Raw genomic sequence first — 18,625 nt, 5'->3', positions numbered from 1 at the left:
AAAAGACAGCAATCGAAGCCGATTACTCAAAAGTAGTTTTCAAAGATGACGAATTCTCACTCTCACTCTTACTCTCTTTTTATGAGCGTATCTTTACGCTACTCTCTGCTGTACTGCAGTATAGCCTGATACATACAATTTTCGTCTACTTAGGTTTTTATAAAATCCGAGCTGAAAGTGGGTGTGATTTATGTGAAAGAGGATCAATTCTCTGAGGAGCAAATTTTAGACAATAACGAAAATTCTATACTCTTTGATGAATTCCTAACGTTACTCGGCGATCGTGTACGTTTACGTGGTTTCGATAAATACAAAGGTGGCCTTGATACGGTGCATGACTTGACAGGTGAGCGAATTGCGTGAAATAAAGAGCTAAAGAGAGCTATATACATACATATAAACTTTTTTTGGAGGAAAAAATTATAATTTTAATAATGATATTTATATCTCCCACGCAGGTCTCTATTCGGTTTACACCAATTGGCGTAACATTGAGATCATGTTTCATGTATCCACGCTCTTACCCTACGAGAAGCATGATCCGCAAAAGCTACAACGCAAACGTCATATCGGCAACGATATAGTCTGTGTGGTATTTCTGGAAGCGGATAATACGCGTTTTAGTCCTGCCTGCATTAAGTCACATTTCCTACATACATTTATACTGGTAAGTTTATAAATACTATATATTTAACACCAAACAGCTGCTTGAGTACGCTCTAACGATAACTCTCACGCGCTTATTTCATCCAATTCACACACTAGGTGTGTGTCTCGGCTCGCATCAAACACAAACCCACACGGTATGAGGTTTCGGTGGTGACACGCGATGAAGTCGGCGCCTACAAGCCGTATCTCTGGGAGCAGTCGGTGTTCGAGAAGGGTACAATGTTTCGGTAAGTAGTTTAACACTTGCAAATTTTCATGATATCACATTTTCACTGAACACTGAACTCTTACTGACACTTTTAAACATTTTTTATACTCATTTGTAACACCTACACACACGCGCGCGCTCTCATACGTATTTCTCTTTCCAGCGAATGGCTACTCACGAAAATCGTTAATGGTGAACGTGCCTCATATTCGGCGCCGAAATTTGCACGCATGCAAGAGCGTACACGCTCGCAAATGCTCGAGGATTTGGTGATGAACTTATCGAATCATGCTGAGACCGGACAGATACCGAAACCGTACCGTAGGGGCTCGTGGCGACCCATCGGTGAGGATGAATATAACAAAATGTTGCATGCAAGAGTTTTAGCCCAAGGGGCGGCCACACCGCAATCGTCGTCAGTGGGCGTTGATGTGTGCTGTGTTAATCTCGGTTCCAAGCATAGTATGTAGGCGTTGAGTTGAGCCTTAATTTGCGAGACCCTCCTCGTTCGTTTACAAGAACCTGCAAATTTAATACTAAAAAAACAAAAAGCAAATTAATAATTGAAAATGCGTTTATATAATTTCTACTTTTTGCCAAATGCTTGCAAAGATATATAATTGTTTCCAGTAAAAATTGAAGTACATAACTATTATGGAAAATTCAAAATTTTTTACATTCTGAATTGGCAAGTTGGTCTTTCGACCAGTTTTGGCTACGTTACCAAACCCAACGTATTTATATTCAGTTCAACCAACGTAATTCGTGTATTTACCCAAATAGTTGTTATTAATGCCGCAAAACGAATGAAATCAACCGTTATTTTTCCAATTGGCATAAACTAAATTTCGACCAGTTTACAATCCAAACGCTCAAAATGCTTGAAACCAACCGATGTTAAATTTTGAAATAAAAATTTATAGCTTGTTTGTATTTAGATTTATTTGTGGCTTTATTTTATACCAATTACGGCACTTTAAATTTTAAGTCCCGAACAGCCTACACAATTTTGTAAAACTTATATCGAAATTTTTATTTAACGTTAAAATACAAATATTTGAATTTTAAATATTATCTTCTTATTTTTATTTTCAATTATACCAGTTTAAGAAGCATGTATTATATGACATTTGTTTTGAAAATTATACTATTATTTATTGTATGCTTTACGTTTAATGTTTACAACAATACTTCTAGCTTATCATGCAATTTGGGATGGTTTTACGCTGTTCGACCAATTTTTAATGACAAAACATTAGACATGTATAGTGTGTATATTAATTTTTTATAAATTTATATCGAGTATTTTATACCAACCAAGCAAGTGAAGTGCTATTTACGCCAGTTTATCATGCATTTCTGTGCGCATTAGGCAATTTAGGAATCATGAAGCACTCGAACAAATATTGCAAATTATTATTTACGTGTTAATGATTCGAAAAACTTAAATTTTACTAAAAAATAGTTTATACTAGTTTTTTATAAATTTTCAAGCAATAACTATTGCAGAAATTGTTTTTATGCACCACAATTTTTTCGACCAGTTTATGCCATTATTTTAAAAGCATTTTGAAGGCCACTTTATCATTCATACTACATAAAGAAGATGCTTTTTCACCGTTAAAATATTTATACCACTTTAGGCCAGTTCAAATTGGCAGGTATTTCACGAAATTTTAACTAATTTTACTATATTTTTAACATTACTCACACAATAAAGTGAACACACTGTATCCACTTCCACATTTCCTTATGCTTTTACACTAATTACCACCATTTAGTACGCGCCCTACTCAACACACCACAATCTACGCACGCAAGCAAATCCCTTTCGAAACCAAACATTTTCTCTTATCAATTCCGGTTCAATATATTGGTTGCTCGCACACTAATTGCTATTGCATTCTAATCAGCTTAGTGTGAGATATGCAAGCTTGGTGGACATGTCAAATGTCGATATATTTCACATTTAATCCGAGTGCAAAAAGCTAGTGGCGTAAGAGCGTATGTAGATATAAACATCACTACACACATAAGACAACATGTTCAGTCATTTGCGCTTAGATTGTCGGCCATGATTAATAGTTGTATGCGCCACATGACCAACAATTGTTTTATTGAGCATAGTTTGAGGCGCGCTTAACTATGCCAAAGCTACGAAAGGGCACTACGTAAAGCGAAAAGAAAACAAGACAAATCAGTGTCACACAATTACCCACATTTAACTCGATACAAGAATATATTTCTACTTGAGCGTAAATTAAGCATATACACAATAGTATATAGCTAGCTACTTTTAGGTGCTGTAGTGTTTTTGCAGCTCTACTTTGCAAGTGTGAGCCTTGCTACATTTTCCTCCTTTTACTACAATTACATACCTACTAATGTATGTTTGTGGCAAAAACTCATATCAGTTACATGCAATCAAAGTGGTACGCTCGCGGCTTCATGACAAAAAAGAGGCCAGCATAGGTTTCTGAGCCCGCCCAGCGCTAGTCAGTTTAGCTGACAGCAAGCATGTATCGAAGTTAAACTTATGCAACGACGAAAACATATTTACATATGGTTATGTATGTGTGCATATTATAGCAACTAGCTGTGTTGGTAGAAATATTTGCCTACTTTTGGGCGTTGCATTAGGTGTATCCAGAGTATAGCATCTCGCACCACCACCAGCGCAACCACTGACGCGCGTATATATCCTACCGCCTGCCACAAGCACATATTGTATTTATTTATGCATTTATTTGCGGAAGTGCGTAAGCACTTATACATACACACATATGTATGTACATTTTACTTGTTTTGACTCTCGTGTGCTTTAGCATACGTTCGAATAACTGACAGGATATGTGAGCGGCAAGTCAGCGTTCCGAGCATATGTTACAGGCATGTAGCAACAATAACAAATATTATCATATATCATGCTGTGATTTGTTTGTTGCTATACGCTTGGCAATTTGTATTTGTATATGTGGCTATCTCGTTAGCAAACACTCAAGCTAACTGTGTAAATGTGTATGTGTGTATTTACCGCGCTGACAGCGCGCACTTTGTTTCATATACTTGCTTTTATGTTACTTGAGTTAAAAAAGTGCGCATAAACGCCTTGAAGTATGCACTAAAATATAGCAAACAGTCTTTATCAGCTCAGCGTATCAAAGGAAGTATATACGCCCACTGTGTAAGCTACTAAACGACAATTACTTTTACAATATACTAAAATAGTGTTTATATTATTATTAGTAAATATATATATAGTGGAATACAACTAGATATATTTGTAAATTTGTGTACAAAAACAGACGATTTATCAACTTAGTGCGTCATAAATTATACATAACACATTTGGCAAGTCATTATATTTTTATTCAGAAATATAATAAGTCCTTCGAGTGTCCTTTCAAATATAAAGTTTCTGCTTAATTTTCACTTAAAAATAGCATCGGTTCTTCGAAGTTTACCAAAAACAAAAAAAATGAATACTTTAAGTTCATAACTGAAAAATATGATTAGAAGCGTACTTTGAAGAGTATACATTTCAATGAGCTTTTACTTAGAAGTATAACGAATATAGATTTTTGAAGAATACCTTAGTATGCCGTATGTCCTTAGAGAAAAAATGGACACGTGTAGGTGCTTTCAAAGTAATAATCAAAAAGGAAGGTTTTTATTTTTCTTTACTTAACGCTCTAATTAAGTGGAGCTTGAAATACTTCAAAAGCAAAATTCACTACTAGACACTTATAGAAAATATAATACCAGTTTCGACCAGTTCTGTTTTTTATGCCGACCATCGCTTGTGAATCTTAAAAGCTTATAAAGGCTTTCTCACAATCGTTGAGAGTAATAGTTTATGGTCGACATGTTAATCTAGTACATCATTTGTTAATAAGACGGTGGTTAAAAAGGTGCGATGGTTAATGATGGTAGAATAGTCGACTTCAGATCGCTTGAGCGCATTGTATTTTTAACGAGTTCCTACAAATGAGTTCTCTGAAACAGTTGACTTTTGGGAGTTAAACTGAAGGCTCACTTTTGAACTTATTTTGTACTTATTTACGGTTATCAAATAGCTCCTTCGGACTCCAAACATGCAATATTTCCACTCCACACTATCCTCAAACTTTCACAAGCCACGAATTTAACGACTTAAGTCTTCTTTTATCGAACCTCATTCAACCACAATTGATGTGGATTCAATCTTGGCATTAGCCACGATGTTCCTCTGGTGGACAGAAATTATGTGTAACGAGCCGAGTAATGACAATACGAATGATGGACTCCAGTAACCTCAGTCAAATCGCTTCCATGATTGCAAATATAAAAGATGAATTCAAGCATTAGTAGAGCAGGCGACTTTTTAGTCCTAATAGTTTGGAGTAAAAAACGCCTCGGCAACTTTTTACTTGATTGCTCTCACAAGTATTTTCTTTAGTGAAAGCCAAACGAAAAGTTCGTTTGAAATATTTCAAACTTGGTTTCCGTTGAGCTTAGCAATACAGTACACCAAAAACATGCGGCACTCCTGAGAAGGAGTTAGTTTGGTAGAAAAATTCAAGGTACTCGAAGCCGCGAGCTCTGTCAGTGCTAAGTATTTGCATACTCTCGAAAGCAATTAACTATATGAGTCTTTAACAACGAATCCATAAGCGAGCTTACAGCTTCCTAAGCGACTGAGTGCGTTCCACACTCTGCTACATCATAAATTATTTTTCGTTTAAGGCACAAAACCGCAGCAATTGACCCACACAAACTTCAAACAAAACTGTTTTCTTTCAATCTTCCAAAACGCTTCTCCATCCAGCCAATTGTAATCGCTTCGGAGCATACAAATTTGTGCGCCTCTCAACCCCTTTCTATCACTGAACCCATAGCACATAGCATTGTTGGGTTAAACACAAAATTAAAAACAATATTTCAAACAAATGCAAAAGATATCATCCACTCGTGCATACAACAATGCCTTATTTGATGAGTTCCATCAAGTTCCGTTACAGACGTCTTCACGCCACTTTCAGTCTTATATAATATTTATATAAGTAAGTACAATCACTACATCCAGCGGCTGTGACCACTTGCTTACATCCCTCCGCCGTCTGCCACAAAATATTTGCGTGCGAAAATCTCATCAATCATGCGAATATTCTGTTAGATTTTGGCGGCGCTAAGCATGATGATAACTCGCAGCAAATGCAATGGCGAGCCGTGTGAATGACTAAGCGATAACAAAAGCATATGTTGATGAAGAAGCGTATATTATATAAGTGGATGAAAAATAGTAATATAAAAAGCAAAGAAAAATATAAAAATACGAGGATTCAAAAAGCAAAATATACTTGGCATAACAAGAGAGCATAAAAACCTACAAGAACTTTATAAATATGTATGTGAATGATAAACTTCATATAAAGGGCATGATTGAGTTGCTGTGTAAGCACACTTTAGGGCACAATAGACCATAGGTCGCGGTGCATACCTCGAAACTAATCTAATCTAAGCACACTTTAAGGCGCCGAAGTTGTGTGCGATGTAAAAAAATAGGCGGTCATTGTTTGCATGGTCGTTGGAGTTTAAGGCCTGAGGACCACATGAATTGTGCACCAGAGCTTTGCAAGCTAGTGCTTAATACTTCGATCAGCTTTTCAAGCAGCCTAAAATTATAGAAGTCCTAAAAAACTCAACTATAATAGTATCAAAAGCGCTCTCCATACATATAAGACCCTCTCTTATCGCCTGAAACTTTGAAAAAATCTAAGAGCTCAACTTTTATGCAATCGCTAGTGATCTTTTTGAATATAAAACCATATTCGAACTCGAACCCGTCATGATATACCCAAACGGAAGCAAAAAAGGCAGAAGTTAGGACTTAAGGTATAAAATCAAACTTAAGTACCTGCTTAAAAAATTTAGAAAATCCAACAGAAGGTTATCGAGTTCCAAAGTGGGTTCTTCTAAGATGCTTGACTGACAACCCAACCCATCAAAGAATTTGATCCCTAAGCAAAAATACCAGAAACAGATACAGAGATGATAAAGAGCAGTACTGTTAAGTTTAGCGCACAAATCCGTCCGTGGATTAAAAAGATAAAGCAAGATTTCTATAAATAATGCAAGCTGGTACCAAAGATACAGGGTTCAGACGCCCCATACTGCAGAAGACAGAACTTGTGTGGTCGAAGGGGTTTCGGGCAAACTGAGCATGTTCTATTACAAGATACTGCAGGCACTATACGTATTGTTAGATCATAGAGAAAGTCGATAGAGTTTGAAGAGGTTTTAATCAGAACTAGATATACGGAAAGGCTAAGTGAGCTCAGCATACAATCGTTCAATATATTGTAGATAAAGTTTTATAAAAATGCTTTCAGTACCTTATACTTGAAGGTTCAAGGAGCAGAGCTATAAAAATTTAAACTCTGAAGACTCCGCGAAGTACTGCTAGAGGTTGTGATAAGGGAAGTTAAGGTTTTGACTAACGTTATCGGACTGTTTTTGGGGTTTCTGACTAGATTAACATTTACGGAAAGGCTAAGTGAGCTCAGAATAAAGTTGTTGAAAGTTGTGTAGAGGAAGAGATAAAACAAAAAGCTTACAATGTCTTATATTCGAAAGTGCAACGAGTAGAAGAATCCGGAAAGACTCCGTGAAGTTCTGTTAAAGGTTGTAAAAACGTAAATTCGGTTAAAACTTAAATCTAAATATTTTAATGGTTAGGAAGTATACGATTGTCAAAACTTTACAGTGCTCGGTATCACACGAGCTATAGAGCTTTTAAGAGAGCTTCTAAACGACGGTCACTTTAAGCTGAAGTAGCTTTCAATGAATAGGCGTTGCATACTTGTGATTTTTGAAGCTAAATCTAGACTGCCAATCGAACATTGAGTACTTGAGCTTGAGTACTGAGCCAAGTATTGAGTGCTACGCGTATAATATGAACAGCAAGACAATTAACTCTTTCCGTACTAAGCTGTTGTCGATGTCTGGTGAAAGTACGTAAAAGCACAATAGCTAGTTGAATAAGTAAGAGTATGTGAAGGACTAAATGAGCATAAAAAGAAGATGACAAAGAAAGCTTGTGGCATTTCTTGGGCTACGCAAAGGAGCAATCGCAATTACCGTTAGCTGGCAAGGACACATCGAGCGCAGGTTGGAACGAGAGAGAAATAGCGAGAGCTGAAAATGTGTGTACGAGTGTGTGTAATATTGAATGTGTCTATGGATGGCACAAGGATACGAGGCTGCAAGGTAACAGATGTCCTTGTCATCTCAATAGCTGCTTAGAGTTAGTAAATATTACGATTTTATTGCGATGGTGTTTGTATCATTCTATACCGCTTGCTTACATAGCATACAAGTATAACGGAAAGAATAAATGTCACTAACACACGCACATTCATAGATATGTAAACAAATGTGGCTAAGGAGTAAAAATAGACTTGTAAAAGTATGTGAAAAGTATAGTATTCAAAAAAAATATATATATGAGTGGGTGTACGGTGTAGCAACAGTTAGACAAATAAATATGTGTACACAATTAATACCCTTATTTATATACGCATTTTGCTGTTGATCATAAAACAAATAGCTCAGAAAGACTTGCCGATAAAATGGCTCAAACCCTTAACTAAAAGAAGCAGTTTTGCCACTAGCGCGCTTACATACTTTAAGGCGTTTGCCACCTCCAGCTGTGAGTTTCAGTGAATGTGTGTGTGTGTGGACATTTTCAGAGACACGTGCTCTTGTAACGCATACCGTTTACACCACTTCGACGTTCTTTTCTTACATAAGCTCAACAACACACATACAATTTTACTAACTATACGCACAGAAACACGCCTGGATTTCTCAATTCGCTTGATACCGAGCGCACGAGAGGACTTTTTGCTGTGCTTGTCGGTGGTTAGGTGGATCAGTTAGGCGAGACATGTCAATACCACGTTTATTGTTGTGTATTTTTAATATGATGAAAGATGAAATAATATGTGTCTAGGACACGCTTCAAACGTTTTAGAGGACGCAGATTTTAGCAAAAAAAAATAAAAAATTATCAACAAATCACAGAAAAGTTTAATTCTAGAAAAATTTTAACTTAACATTCTATAATATTAATAATCATAATCTTAAACATTAAATAGAGGAATTCAAGAAAAAAAATTATTTTCAAAAATTGTTTTTTAAAACAATTTTTTTAAGTAAAAATTTTGTTTTGAAAAACTTTTTTTTTTTTAATTAAAAATTTTTCAAATATTTAATTCTATAAAAAAAATCGGATATTTGAGAGTATCAAATAAAAATAATAGAAATTCAAAAATAAAAATTAGAAAACAATGTTTGAAAATTTCATATTTCAAAATTATTTGCTTTTAAAAGTTTAAATTTTCTAAAATAACTACATAAATTCTATAAAAAAATATCACAGGTTCTCAAACATAAAAAAAAACTTAAAAAAACTATAAAAAAAATTTAATTTTGAAAAATTTTGATTTTACAAACAATTTTTGTTTTAAGTATTTAATGCTATAAAAAGCAGATTCTCCAAAATCCAAAACAATAGGGATTTTGATAACAATTTAGTAAAATTTTTGAAAAATTTTGTTTTTAAAATATTTACATTTTATAAAAAATAACAGATTTTCAAACATTAAAAAAACAGAAATTTAGAAAATAAATATTTTGAAAAATAAAAAAAATCCGAAATAAAAATTGTGCAAAAAAACAGAAGTTAGAAAAAAATGTTTGGAAAATTTCGTTTTTCAAAATTATTGTATTTTTAAAGTTCAGTTTTTTAAATTTTTTTTTTCTATTAAAAAAACTCAAATTCTAAAACATTTACAAAGAAATTAAATTTTTTAATTTTTTTTTTCAAGTTTGAATTTTATAAATTAAAAAAAAAATGTTTAATAAAAATTTTATATTTGGAATGCAATGTAGGCTATTTTTATATATGATTTTAGATATGATATCTTTACATCCTTGTAATAAAAAATATATCGAAGCAAAAGTAGCCCCCAAGCACAAACAAGAGTGGATGCAAATTTGGAAAAACTTAAAATTATATAAATAAATAAGCAGGTCCAACAAATATGGTACTATAATCGGAGAATGTTAATAAATTCTTTGCTATAATCTAATATGTTTTGACGTTCAATTTAAAAATGTCAACGCACAAAAATATGCTAAGTTTTAAAAAAATTTGTTTTTCAAAAGTACTTATTTTAAGTTACAATACAATTTTTTTAATACAATTTTTTTAAGTTTTTGGAACCTAAAAAAAAATCTCATATTTTTAAACATATAAAAAAAGAAATTTAGAAAAAATTTTTGAAAAGATTTTTTTTCATAATTATTATTTTTATTTAAATTTTCTCAAATATTTATGTTATACAAATTTAGAAATTTTTTTTAACTTTTTGAAAAATTTTGTGTTACATAATACCTTTTTTTTCGTTTAAATTTTCAAAAATTAAAAAAAAAAATGTATATAATAATTATAGATTTGTAAAGCAAAGCCCTGAATAGCCTGCAATATGATATGATTAAATCCTTTTAATTAAAACAAAATATAGTAACCCACAAAAGTATGCATATAATGTGTGCTTAAAAATTTCAAAAAAAATTTAAATTATATAAATAAATATTCAGGTTTAACAAAGAGGGTAGTAAATGCCTTGAAATGCAATTAGAACATATGAACGCAAAAAAAGTATGTTTAGTTGGGAAAAATTTAATTTTTTTTTCAAGAAAAAAAAATTTTTTTTATATATGTGAGTTTAAGTTGTATTTCTAAATATAATAAGAGTTATTTACATAAATATTTTGGGAGCTTTCCAACTCTTAACTGCAGCCTGCATGCATTGCTTGGAACTTGCCGCACCTCACCTCAACAAATTTTATATTATTTCGTTTAAAGTTTTATATAATACGACCTTATAAAAATTTAAAACCCACTACTGCCTTTGATCCAAAGAAACATTATTTTGTTTTAAAATTACTAAACCAGTCTTTGAATAATTTTAAACTTTAATTTTATACCGCTATTTTCCATTAAAGCACTTTCAAAAACTAAACTTTTGTTCTCACTCACTCTCTAACTCTCTCGTCTCCACAGGTCACATGCGCCCCTCTTCGCCGCTGCTGGATTCGGTGCGCGATCAGTTTGAAGACTACGATCAGTTGGCGAAAGATTTTACGCGTGTATTCTTAAACGAAGAACCGTCGTGCCTGCAAAATGCGCATCTTTTCGATGTAGTCTTCCTGGTGGGGCAGTCGAAGCAAAAGGCGCGTTTCATAGGCGTACGCGCGATATTGGGTGTGCGTAGTCGTGTCTTTCAGGTAAGTTGCGATAATAACTGGTGGCTCAACATTCACGCTCTCAAATCTATACTAACAAATCATACTCACAAATCTATACTAATCACTCTCACTTACTTACTCTACTATAAAAGGAAATGCTTTACGGTATACAGACCGGTTTCGGTTCGCCGCAAATACCAGTCGCTGAGATTTTCGCACGGCCCGCACCATCACTCGTGTCACCGCAAAATCAAAAGCCGAAAAGCAACAACTATCTTACAGTGCCCGATTCCGATTCGATACGACCGAAGAGTGTGCCATCATCGCCGATGGTAAAGCGCGCTTTTAGTCGGCTGGGTACCATCACCGCTGGTTGGGGTCGTTCGATACGTAATAAGAATACGAATCAACTGAATCCGGAGGATAAAAAGAAATGGATATCTTCAACGGATTGTTCCAGTAAGAGTCTCAGTTCACATGAATACAAATATATCGATGTGTTTTTTTTTGTTTCTTTTTATACCTTTCTACTACTCTCTGTGCGTGTGTTGAACCAATTCGTAATGTATCTTCCCTGTCTGCCGTGTAAAATAAACACCTTGAACGTTCGTTGATTATTGTGATGGTGCCTCCAATGTCTTGGAACTCGTATTTTGTGAACTACCTTTTTATATATAAATATACTTGAACTTATACTACTATTAAACTAATGCTTGTATAATATATATATATGATATTTTGAAACTCACCACTAACAACGGCACATCTTGTCGTATGTAATGTGATGTGTTTCGATTTTACGTCATAATTTTTGTTTTTATTTTGAAAAAAATAATTATTTTAAATTTGTATGCACTTTAAAATTGTACACATCGATTTGCTTTAATCACCAAATATATTTTATTCACCACGAATGCCTTCTAATTCGCAAACACTTTGTCTACGAAATGTATAAACTTCCTTTATGACCTTATGCATATTTTAAAATTATTTTAAAACTCACCACACTTTTTTAAATAACTTTTCATCAATATATTTGTTGTTTGTGCTCAAATCTCGTAATAACTTTGTCATGCTAAATCTTTTCTTAATATTCCGTTAAATTTTTGTCTATGAATCATATTCACCACCAATAAAATGTACAATTTTAAACTGTACCTAAACTGTGCCTATATCAATGAATAATTTCATTAACAAATCATGCAACACCAAATATACCATACACCCCATTAAAACCAACACACGTATACGTGACCACTTTGAATAAAAAACTATGTTAAATTCACCACATGCTGGCGAGCCTGCTATTCATTTTACTATTTGGCACACCGATATTCAAATTTTGAAAATATAAACTTGTAACAAAAAAATCACAAAAAATATTCACCACAAAACTCACCACACATTGCAAAAACTCTTCATGCAATTTACTTCCATAAAAACTGCTATACTTATACAAATTAAAACGTAAAAACACTAAAATAAATTGGAAACATATTTACCAACAAATTCACCACACATTTTGAAAAAATATATATTTGCACCAAAACCACATTTAAATTAAAAAATCGAACTCCAATTTAACTGTTCAATTTATAATATTTCGCATCAAATAAAATTTCATGTTAATGTACCTCTATAATCGGACCAAAAAATTAAAATATTAAACTGAAATATCATATTGTATTTCACTTTGTACTTTCCGCGGCTAATATTTTATATTTATATATGAAAAAACCCATCATAAAACGTAAATTTGCAAAATTTTACAAATTCACCACACTTTTTTACTTTTCACCACGCCTAAAAAATTAAATTTCATCTAATAAAACGCCTAAAATCTACATGACATTCTGAAATGTACGACATATGCCGCATATCAAACTCACCACGCACAACAAGCCATACTCACTTCATATTTTTCTTTACATGTATATGTTCACCTTACTTAAACGTTACTTTACTGTATTTTTATTCACAAATTCATATGTTTTACCACGTATTCACCTCACCTTTCATGTTGTAATTTGTACGTAAATCTGTGATATTTACTTTTTTTTTTTAATAAAAATGACCATTATCAAAAAACTAACAAAAATGCATCGCAATGCATAAAATTGCATTTCATTTCTTTATTTCTTTCTTTATCTCTATTTTTTTAACATTCATCATTCTCATAAACATTACATATTTCTCACGACTTCCACACCACCAACACTACTCGCTAATTTTTACCGATCATCGGTTCCACTTGCGTCGTTTTATCAATTTCATTTCGTTCTTCGTTTCGTGCGAAATTTTTGTTTTCGTTTCTCTTCGCTTCTTTGCTCCTATCTCTGCAGATCGAGACAGCAAAGACAAAGATAAGGATAAGCCGGGCAATAATCAGCTGGCTGTGCCGCGGCTCTCGGTGTGTGCCGACGCACAAAAGGTCGATCGCGCGAAGTTGGCACAGACAGAGTTCAACATCATCGAGTTCGATCCAGACACATTTCGGGTTTTGTTGGATTATCTGCATACGGGCACGTGTCCGCTGACATGTGTCTCCATACCAGGTAAGCATCCGAAGAACATTTCAAGTTGAACGCATACCAATATGTACCTCTCTTATTTGGGGTTTCTCGCAGGTCTGTTATGCGCTGCAGAACATTATGATCTACCCGAGCTATTGCAGGCTTGCTTTCATCATTGCAAACAGTTCCTGCGCATCGAGGTTGTCTGCCCGATGCTGATTTCGCTGGAGAACTACTACTGGCGCTACACGTCCGCCTCCGAGTTGGTCAACATGATACTCTCCTTTGTCGAGAACAAAGCGCATGCCCTCTTTAAATGTCCCGAATATCTTAATCTCTCCGAATCGATGGTGCAGATGATTATGAATCGGGAATTGCAAACGCCCGAGATACGTAAATTCGAAGCGATGCTGATGTGGGCGAAGAACAAGGTGGCGAAAATGAAGAATCATCCCAATAAGGATACACAATTCGAGTTCGAATGCATTATGGAACGTTTGACGCGCGATCTCAATCTTTGTCGCATATCGCCAAGCGAACTCTTGACGGTGGTCTTGCCCTCGAAAGCGCTCAAGAATGAACGCATCATGGAGACACTTATGATGCAGGTGAACCTGGGCACCTATCGCATGCAGGAGTTGGACGAGTACCGACAGCAGTTGCGCAGCCAAGAATCAGCCGAGGCGACGGTACAAGTGCATCGGGGTGGATGAGATAGTAAGAATGTTAGTTTCGATTTCGAGCATGGTGAAGGTGGCGGCGTCATGAGAAGACGTACCAGTGATGATCGTGATGACGATGGAGATGACGAGGCGGAGGAAGAACAGTATGCACGTGCGATTGCGATATCTGTACGTGGCGTCTCCACGGAAACTTACGATGCGCTGGATAATGAGGTAGAGATGTATGCGAGCTTCGAGGTCGCGCCGAGTACGAGTCGTGTTGCGGCGCAAATGCAGAAATCGCGCCGTAAGCGTTGGGCAGCAGATGGCGCGTCGGGCAGCAGCGATGGTGGCGGTAGCAATAGTGGTCGTAGGCATTAAATAAATGGAGTGGACGTAAAGAAAGATCGGTGGTTGGTTGTTGGTGGTGAGTGTGTTGGGTTTATAGGCAGGCAGTTTTGGCGATTTCTGCGCTCTCTAGGAACTTAAGTTTTCAAATCATTATATATGTTTGAGATACACTTAGCTCAAACACTAAGGTAAAACTGTTTCGTTAAGCTAATCTATGACGTGATATGAAAACACGCACAATTTTGACATTTAGACAAAGTGAAAATATGATTTCCAAAGCGTCCCACTGCCATAATTTCTATTTAGTTTATACTATTTGCGTAAAAAGTGTTTTTACAGCGAAATTAATATACCCGCCAAAAGAGTATGCAATCTTTAAATTTATTACTTTTTAATTCAAACCCGTTCCATTACCACCTCGGAGCGCTCCTTCCAATTCCAACTCGTTCCATATCGTATTTAAGCACATTTCAGCCATGTCAGGTGATTTTACGTTACGGAATTCATATTTTGTTTAAGAGTTTAATATTTAATATTTTATGCATAATACTTTGCACTCGAGTAAACTTCGTTCCATTCCCCACACGTTTCTTATAAATTTCGTACATTTTTTACACAAAATATTTAAGCATTTTCTGTTTGTTGTAGTGTTGCAATTATTTTGAGGTTCCCCTCAAATTCCACTTCATTCCGTTCCGATTCCATATCGTTTCATATACTAATTTCCAATTTAAAATGCATTTTAAACAAAAATTGCAATATTTTATGTATTTTTTGGAGATGAAATATATTTGGTTTTAATGCCATAGCATTCCTCACGCATTTAAAGATTATTTATAATTTTTTCATATAGTTTTTAAGTCTATACATATACGAGTATGTTTTGTTTCGAAATTGTTTTTATGATACGTTGCACGTATATGGCATTCTTGTTTGATGCATTACCGAAAAACTTTCTACTTCTCCCCTGCCTCCCAACCAGCAAGCTTGTCAGCCAACACCAACCAACAAGTCAGGTTTATTTAGCCACATTTACTGTGCCCAACCAACAGCTACGCATATTTATATCTGTACCCGCCTAAATGTATGTTTCCGTATATATGTGTGTGCGTCTAATTACCGCGCAGTATATGTCAACCACCTAAAAGTATGCTTTACTATTTGAATTATTTATGTAATTGTGTGTCGAAATCGAAACTAACATGCCTTCAACTGTCACATTCACCCCAATTGAATAAAATTACATAAATTTATAGTACTTAAAAGTATATACTAAGTTTGAAAGAGAATTTTTGAAAATCTTAAGTACGGTTTACACTGAGAGAGAAAGCAAATTTCAAACGAGAGCATTTTTATGCTGAATGAAAACAAAATATGAACCTAAAACGCTTACTGAAAAACAAAGACTAATATAAAACTTTTTTTTATTTTTATTTAACGGTTTATTGGTAAAGATGATTTTGTCTAAGTGAAAAATATTTGGAAATAAAATTTAAATTTACTTCACACTTTATTGTGTATGTATATGTAAAAATTGCGACAATTCGTAGCTAAAATTCGTGGTATAAGAAAATTTTAAAAAATATTGCATTATTGTTAATAAACAAAATCAATAAAAGTTGCTTGGTGAATGCCAATAAAAAATTCTAACCGTTTTATGAGTAAAAAAAAATTAAATGAAAATAATATTAACTAAAACACGCGCATTTTTTGTGTAATTAATTGTGAAAAATAAATTTAGTATAATAATTAGGAAAATTTATATGTGAAATGTAAAAAGGAACTTATGTAATTCTTGAAAAAAAAATTACAAAAAAATCAATATTATACGTATGTACCTATGTAACTATAGATAAACATATATACAGTTATATAAAACGTTACTCACGCAAACACAAACAAATATCATACAAATAAAGTAAATTTTACCCTTATATACTATACATAAAGTTCATGTATATTATATACTACATATATGTATGGATGTACATAGCTACGTTTTACAAGTATAATTGTATATTTAAAGTAAAAATTTAAATTAAATTAAAAAATTAAAATTAATTAAATTTAAAAAAAACATAAAAAAATTATTTCAATCGGCTGAACAGCCCTTTTTTGCAGCTAAAAGAAAAATTAAAAAAAGAGATTATAAATTATTTTATACATGCATGGCGTAAAATATATATGTATATGTATATATATATAAAGGTAAAAATATATGCCTATATATAAACATACGTGTGTTGGCAAAGCGTACCTTTAAAGCGGCAAAAAATTTACAAAAATTAAAGTGTATATTGTACAATATGGCAACTAATAGTACATAGTTAAATATTTATACATAATAAAAAATAACAGCATTGTATGCTCCTGAAATAAAAGAAATGAATATGGGAAAAATATTGTAAAAAAAATAAACGGTTAGTAAAAAACAGATATATGGTTTAATAAAAGTAGGCAATTTTCAAAAATATATAATTTAAAAATATTTAAAATTTTCCAAAAATGCATAACTTAAAAAAAAAAACATATATATGTATATAATCTCAAATAATATATTTTCGAAAAATATATAATTAGCAAATAATATATAATTTTCAAATAATATACAATTTTTAAAATATATAATTTTCAAAATTTATATAGTTTTCAAATTTTCGAAATATATATAATTTTCAAATAATATATAATTTTCCAAAAAAAAAAATAATTTTTAATCATTTCTTTATATACTTATGTAATGATGCTAACCAAAATAATTTAAAAATATATAAAATTTTCCAAAATGTATAACTTAAAAAAAATGTATATAATCTCAAATAATATATTTTCGAAAAATATATAATTAGCAAATAATATATAGTTTTCAAATAATATACAATTTTTAAAATATATAATTTTCACAATGTATATAATTTTCAATATATATAATTTTCGAAAAATATTTAATTTTTAATGATTTTTTTATATACTTATGTATGTTTAGCAAACCAAAAGCAAAATAGAAAAAAAAACAATAAAAACTTGCTTAAAATGAGTGTAAATTAAAATTCAAATATACATATGTACATACATACACAAATACTACTGCAAAACAAAACCAAAAAAAACACTATACAAAATAATAAAAAAAGAATATTTTTAAAAATAAAAAATAGAAAATATATTTAAAACATAAAAATATACATATAAATACAAATTATATTTAATAACATAAAAAAAATATATTAAAAAAAAATATATTTAAAAAATACATAAATGTAAACAAAACTTTGCAAAGTAACAAACCAAAAATTACAAAATTTTTCAAAAACCAAAAGTTCTCGACAAATTTTGATACGATTTAGTATTTAGACGAAAAGAAACTAAACAAAAACAACACAAAACCGCGCAAAATTTACTGCAAACGTATACATTTATTATATACATATATGTTCATGTTTGTACATAAGTATATAAGTATATAAGTAAATATGTACCAATAAAACAACAACAAAACTAAAAATAGTAATAATAAATAAAGCAAATATATATATACATATACGAGTATACATATGTGTATGTATATATATATATATATAACCAAAACACTTTAAGCTTGTACATACATATATACAAAAATAAACATAGGTATTCAAACGCCAAAGGAAGTCCAGTATTTCTAAATACTTAGGCAAAAAAACAAATTGTTTGAAAGCGGTTTGAAGGCGGCAGCGCGTGTATGGATAGTGCAGTTGTTATGAAAACAGTTTTAACTACTTTAAACAAAATAAAAAATATAATTTTTTTAAACTTTTGTTTCAATTCCACCTCGTACCAGAAGAGCAAACACTGACCTTAAGTAACGGTTTTTTAATTTGGCATATTTCTGCAATAATTTTAATTATTATAAAGTTTTGTTTCAATTTCATTTTGTTCCGCCTGAA

General features: G+C 32.5%; 1 protein-coding gene across 1 annotated transcript in view; it reads left to right on the top strand.

The window, feature by feature from the left end:
- rsh (radish) overlaps window positions 1-16,724 on the top strand; it is a 285,298-nt gene extending 268,574 nt beyond the window's left edge. The window contains 9 exon segments of the mRNA XM_070109883.1: window positions 154-346; window positions 459-667; window positions 766-896; window positions 1,041-1,222; window positions 10,989-11,212; window positions 11,326-11,632; window positions 13,516-13,728; window positions 13,801-14,411; window positions 14,505-16,724. Of these exon segments, the coding sequence (XP_069965984.1) occupies window positions 154-346; window positions 459-667; window positions 766-896; window positions 1,041-1,222; window positions 10,989-11,212; window positions 11,326-11,632; window positions 13,516-13,728; window positions 13,801-14,411; window positions 14,505-14,729 (2,295 nt within the window). The 3' untranslated portion in view covers window positions 14,730-16,724.
- The last annotated feature ends 1,901 nt before the right edge of the window (window positions 16,725-18,625 follow it).

This window comes from Bactrocera oleae, chromosome 5 (genome assembly GCF_042242935.1).
Source record: "Bactrocera oleae isolate idBacOlea1 chromosome 5, idBacOlea1, whole genome shotgun sequence".
Lineage (NCBI taxonomy): Eukaryota > Metazoa > Arthropoda > Insecta > Diptera > Tephritidae > Bactrocera > Bactrocera oleae.
Note: the sequence above shows the minus strand (reverse complement) of the source record. Positions and strands in the feature narration are given on the sequence as shown.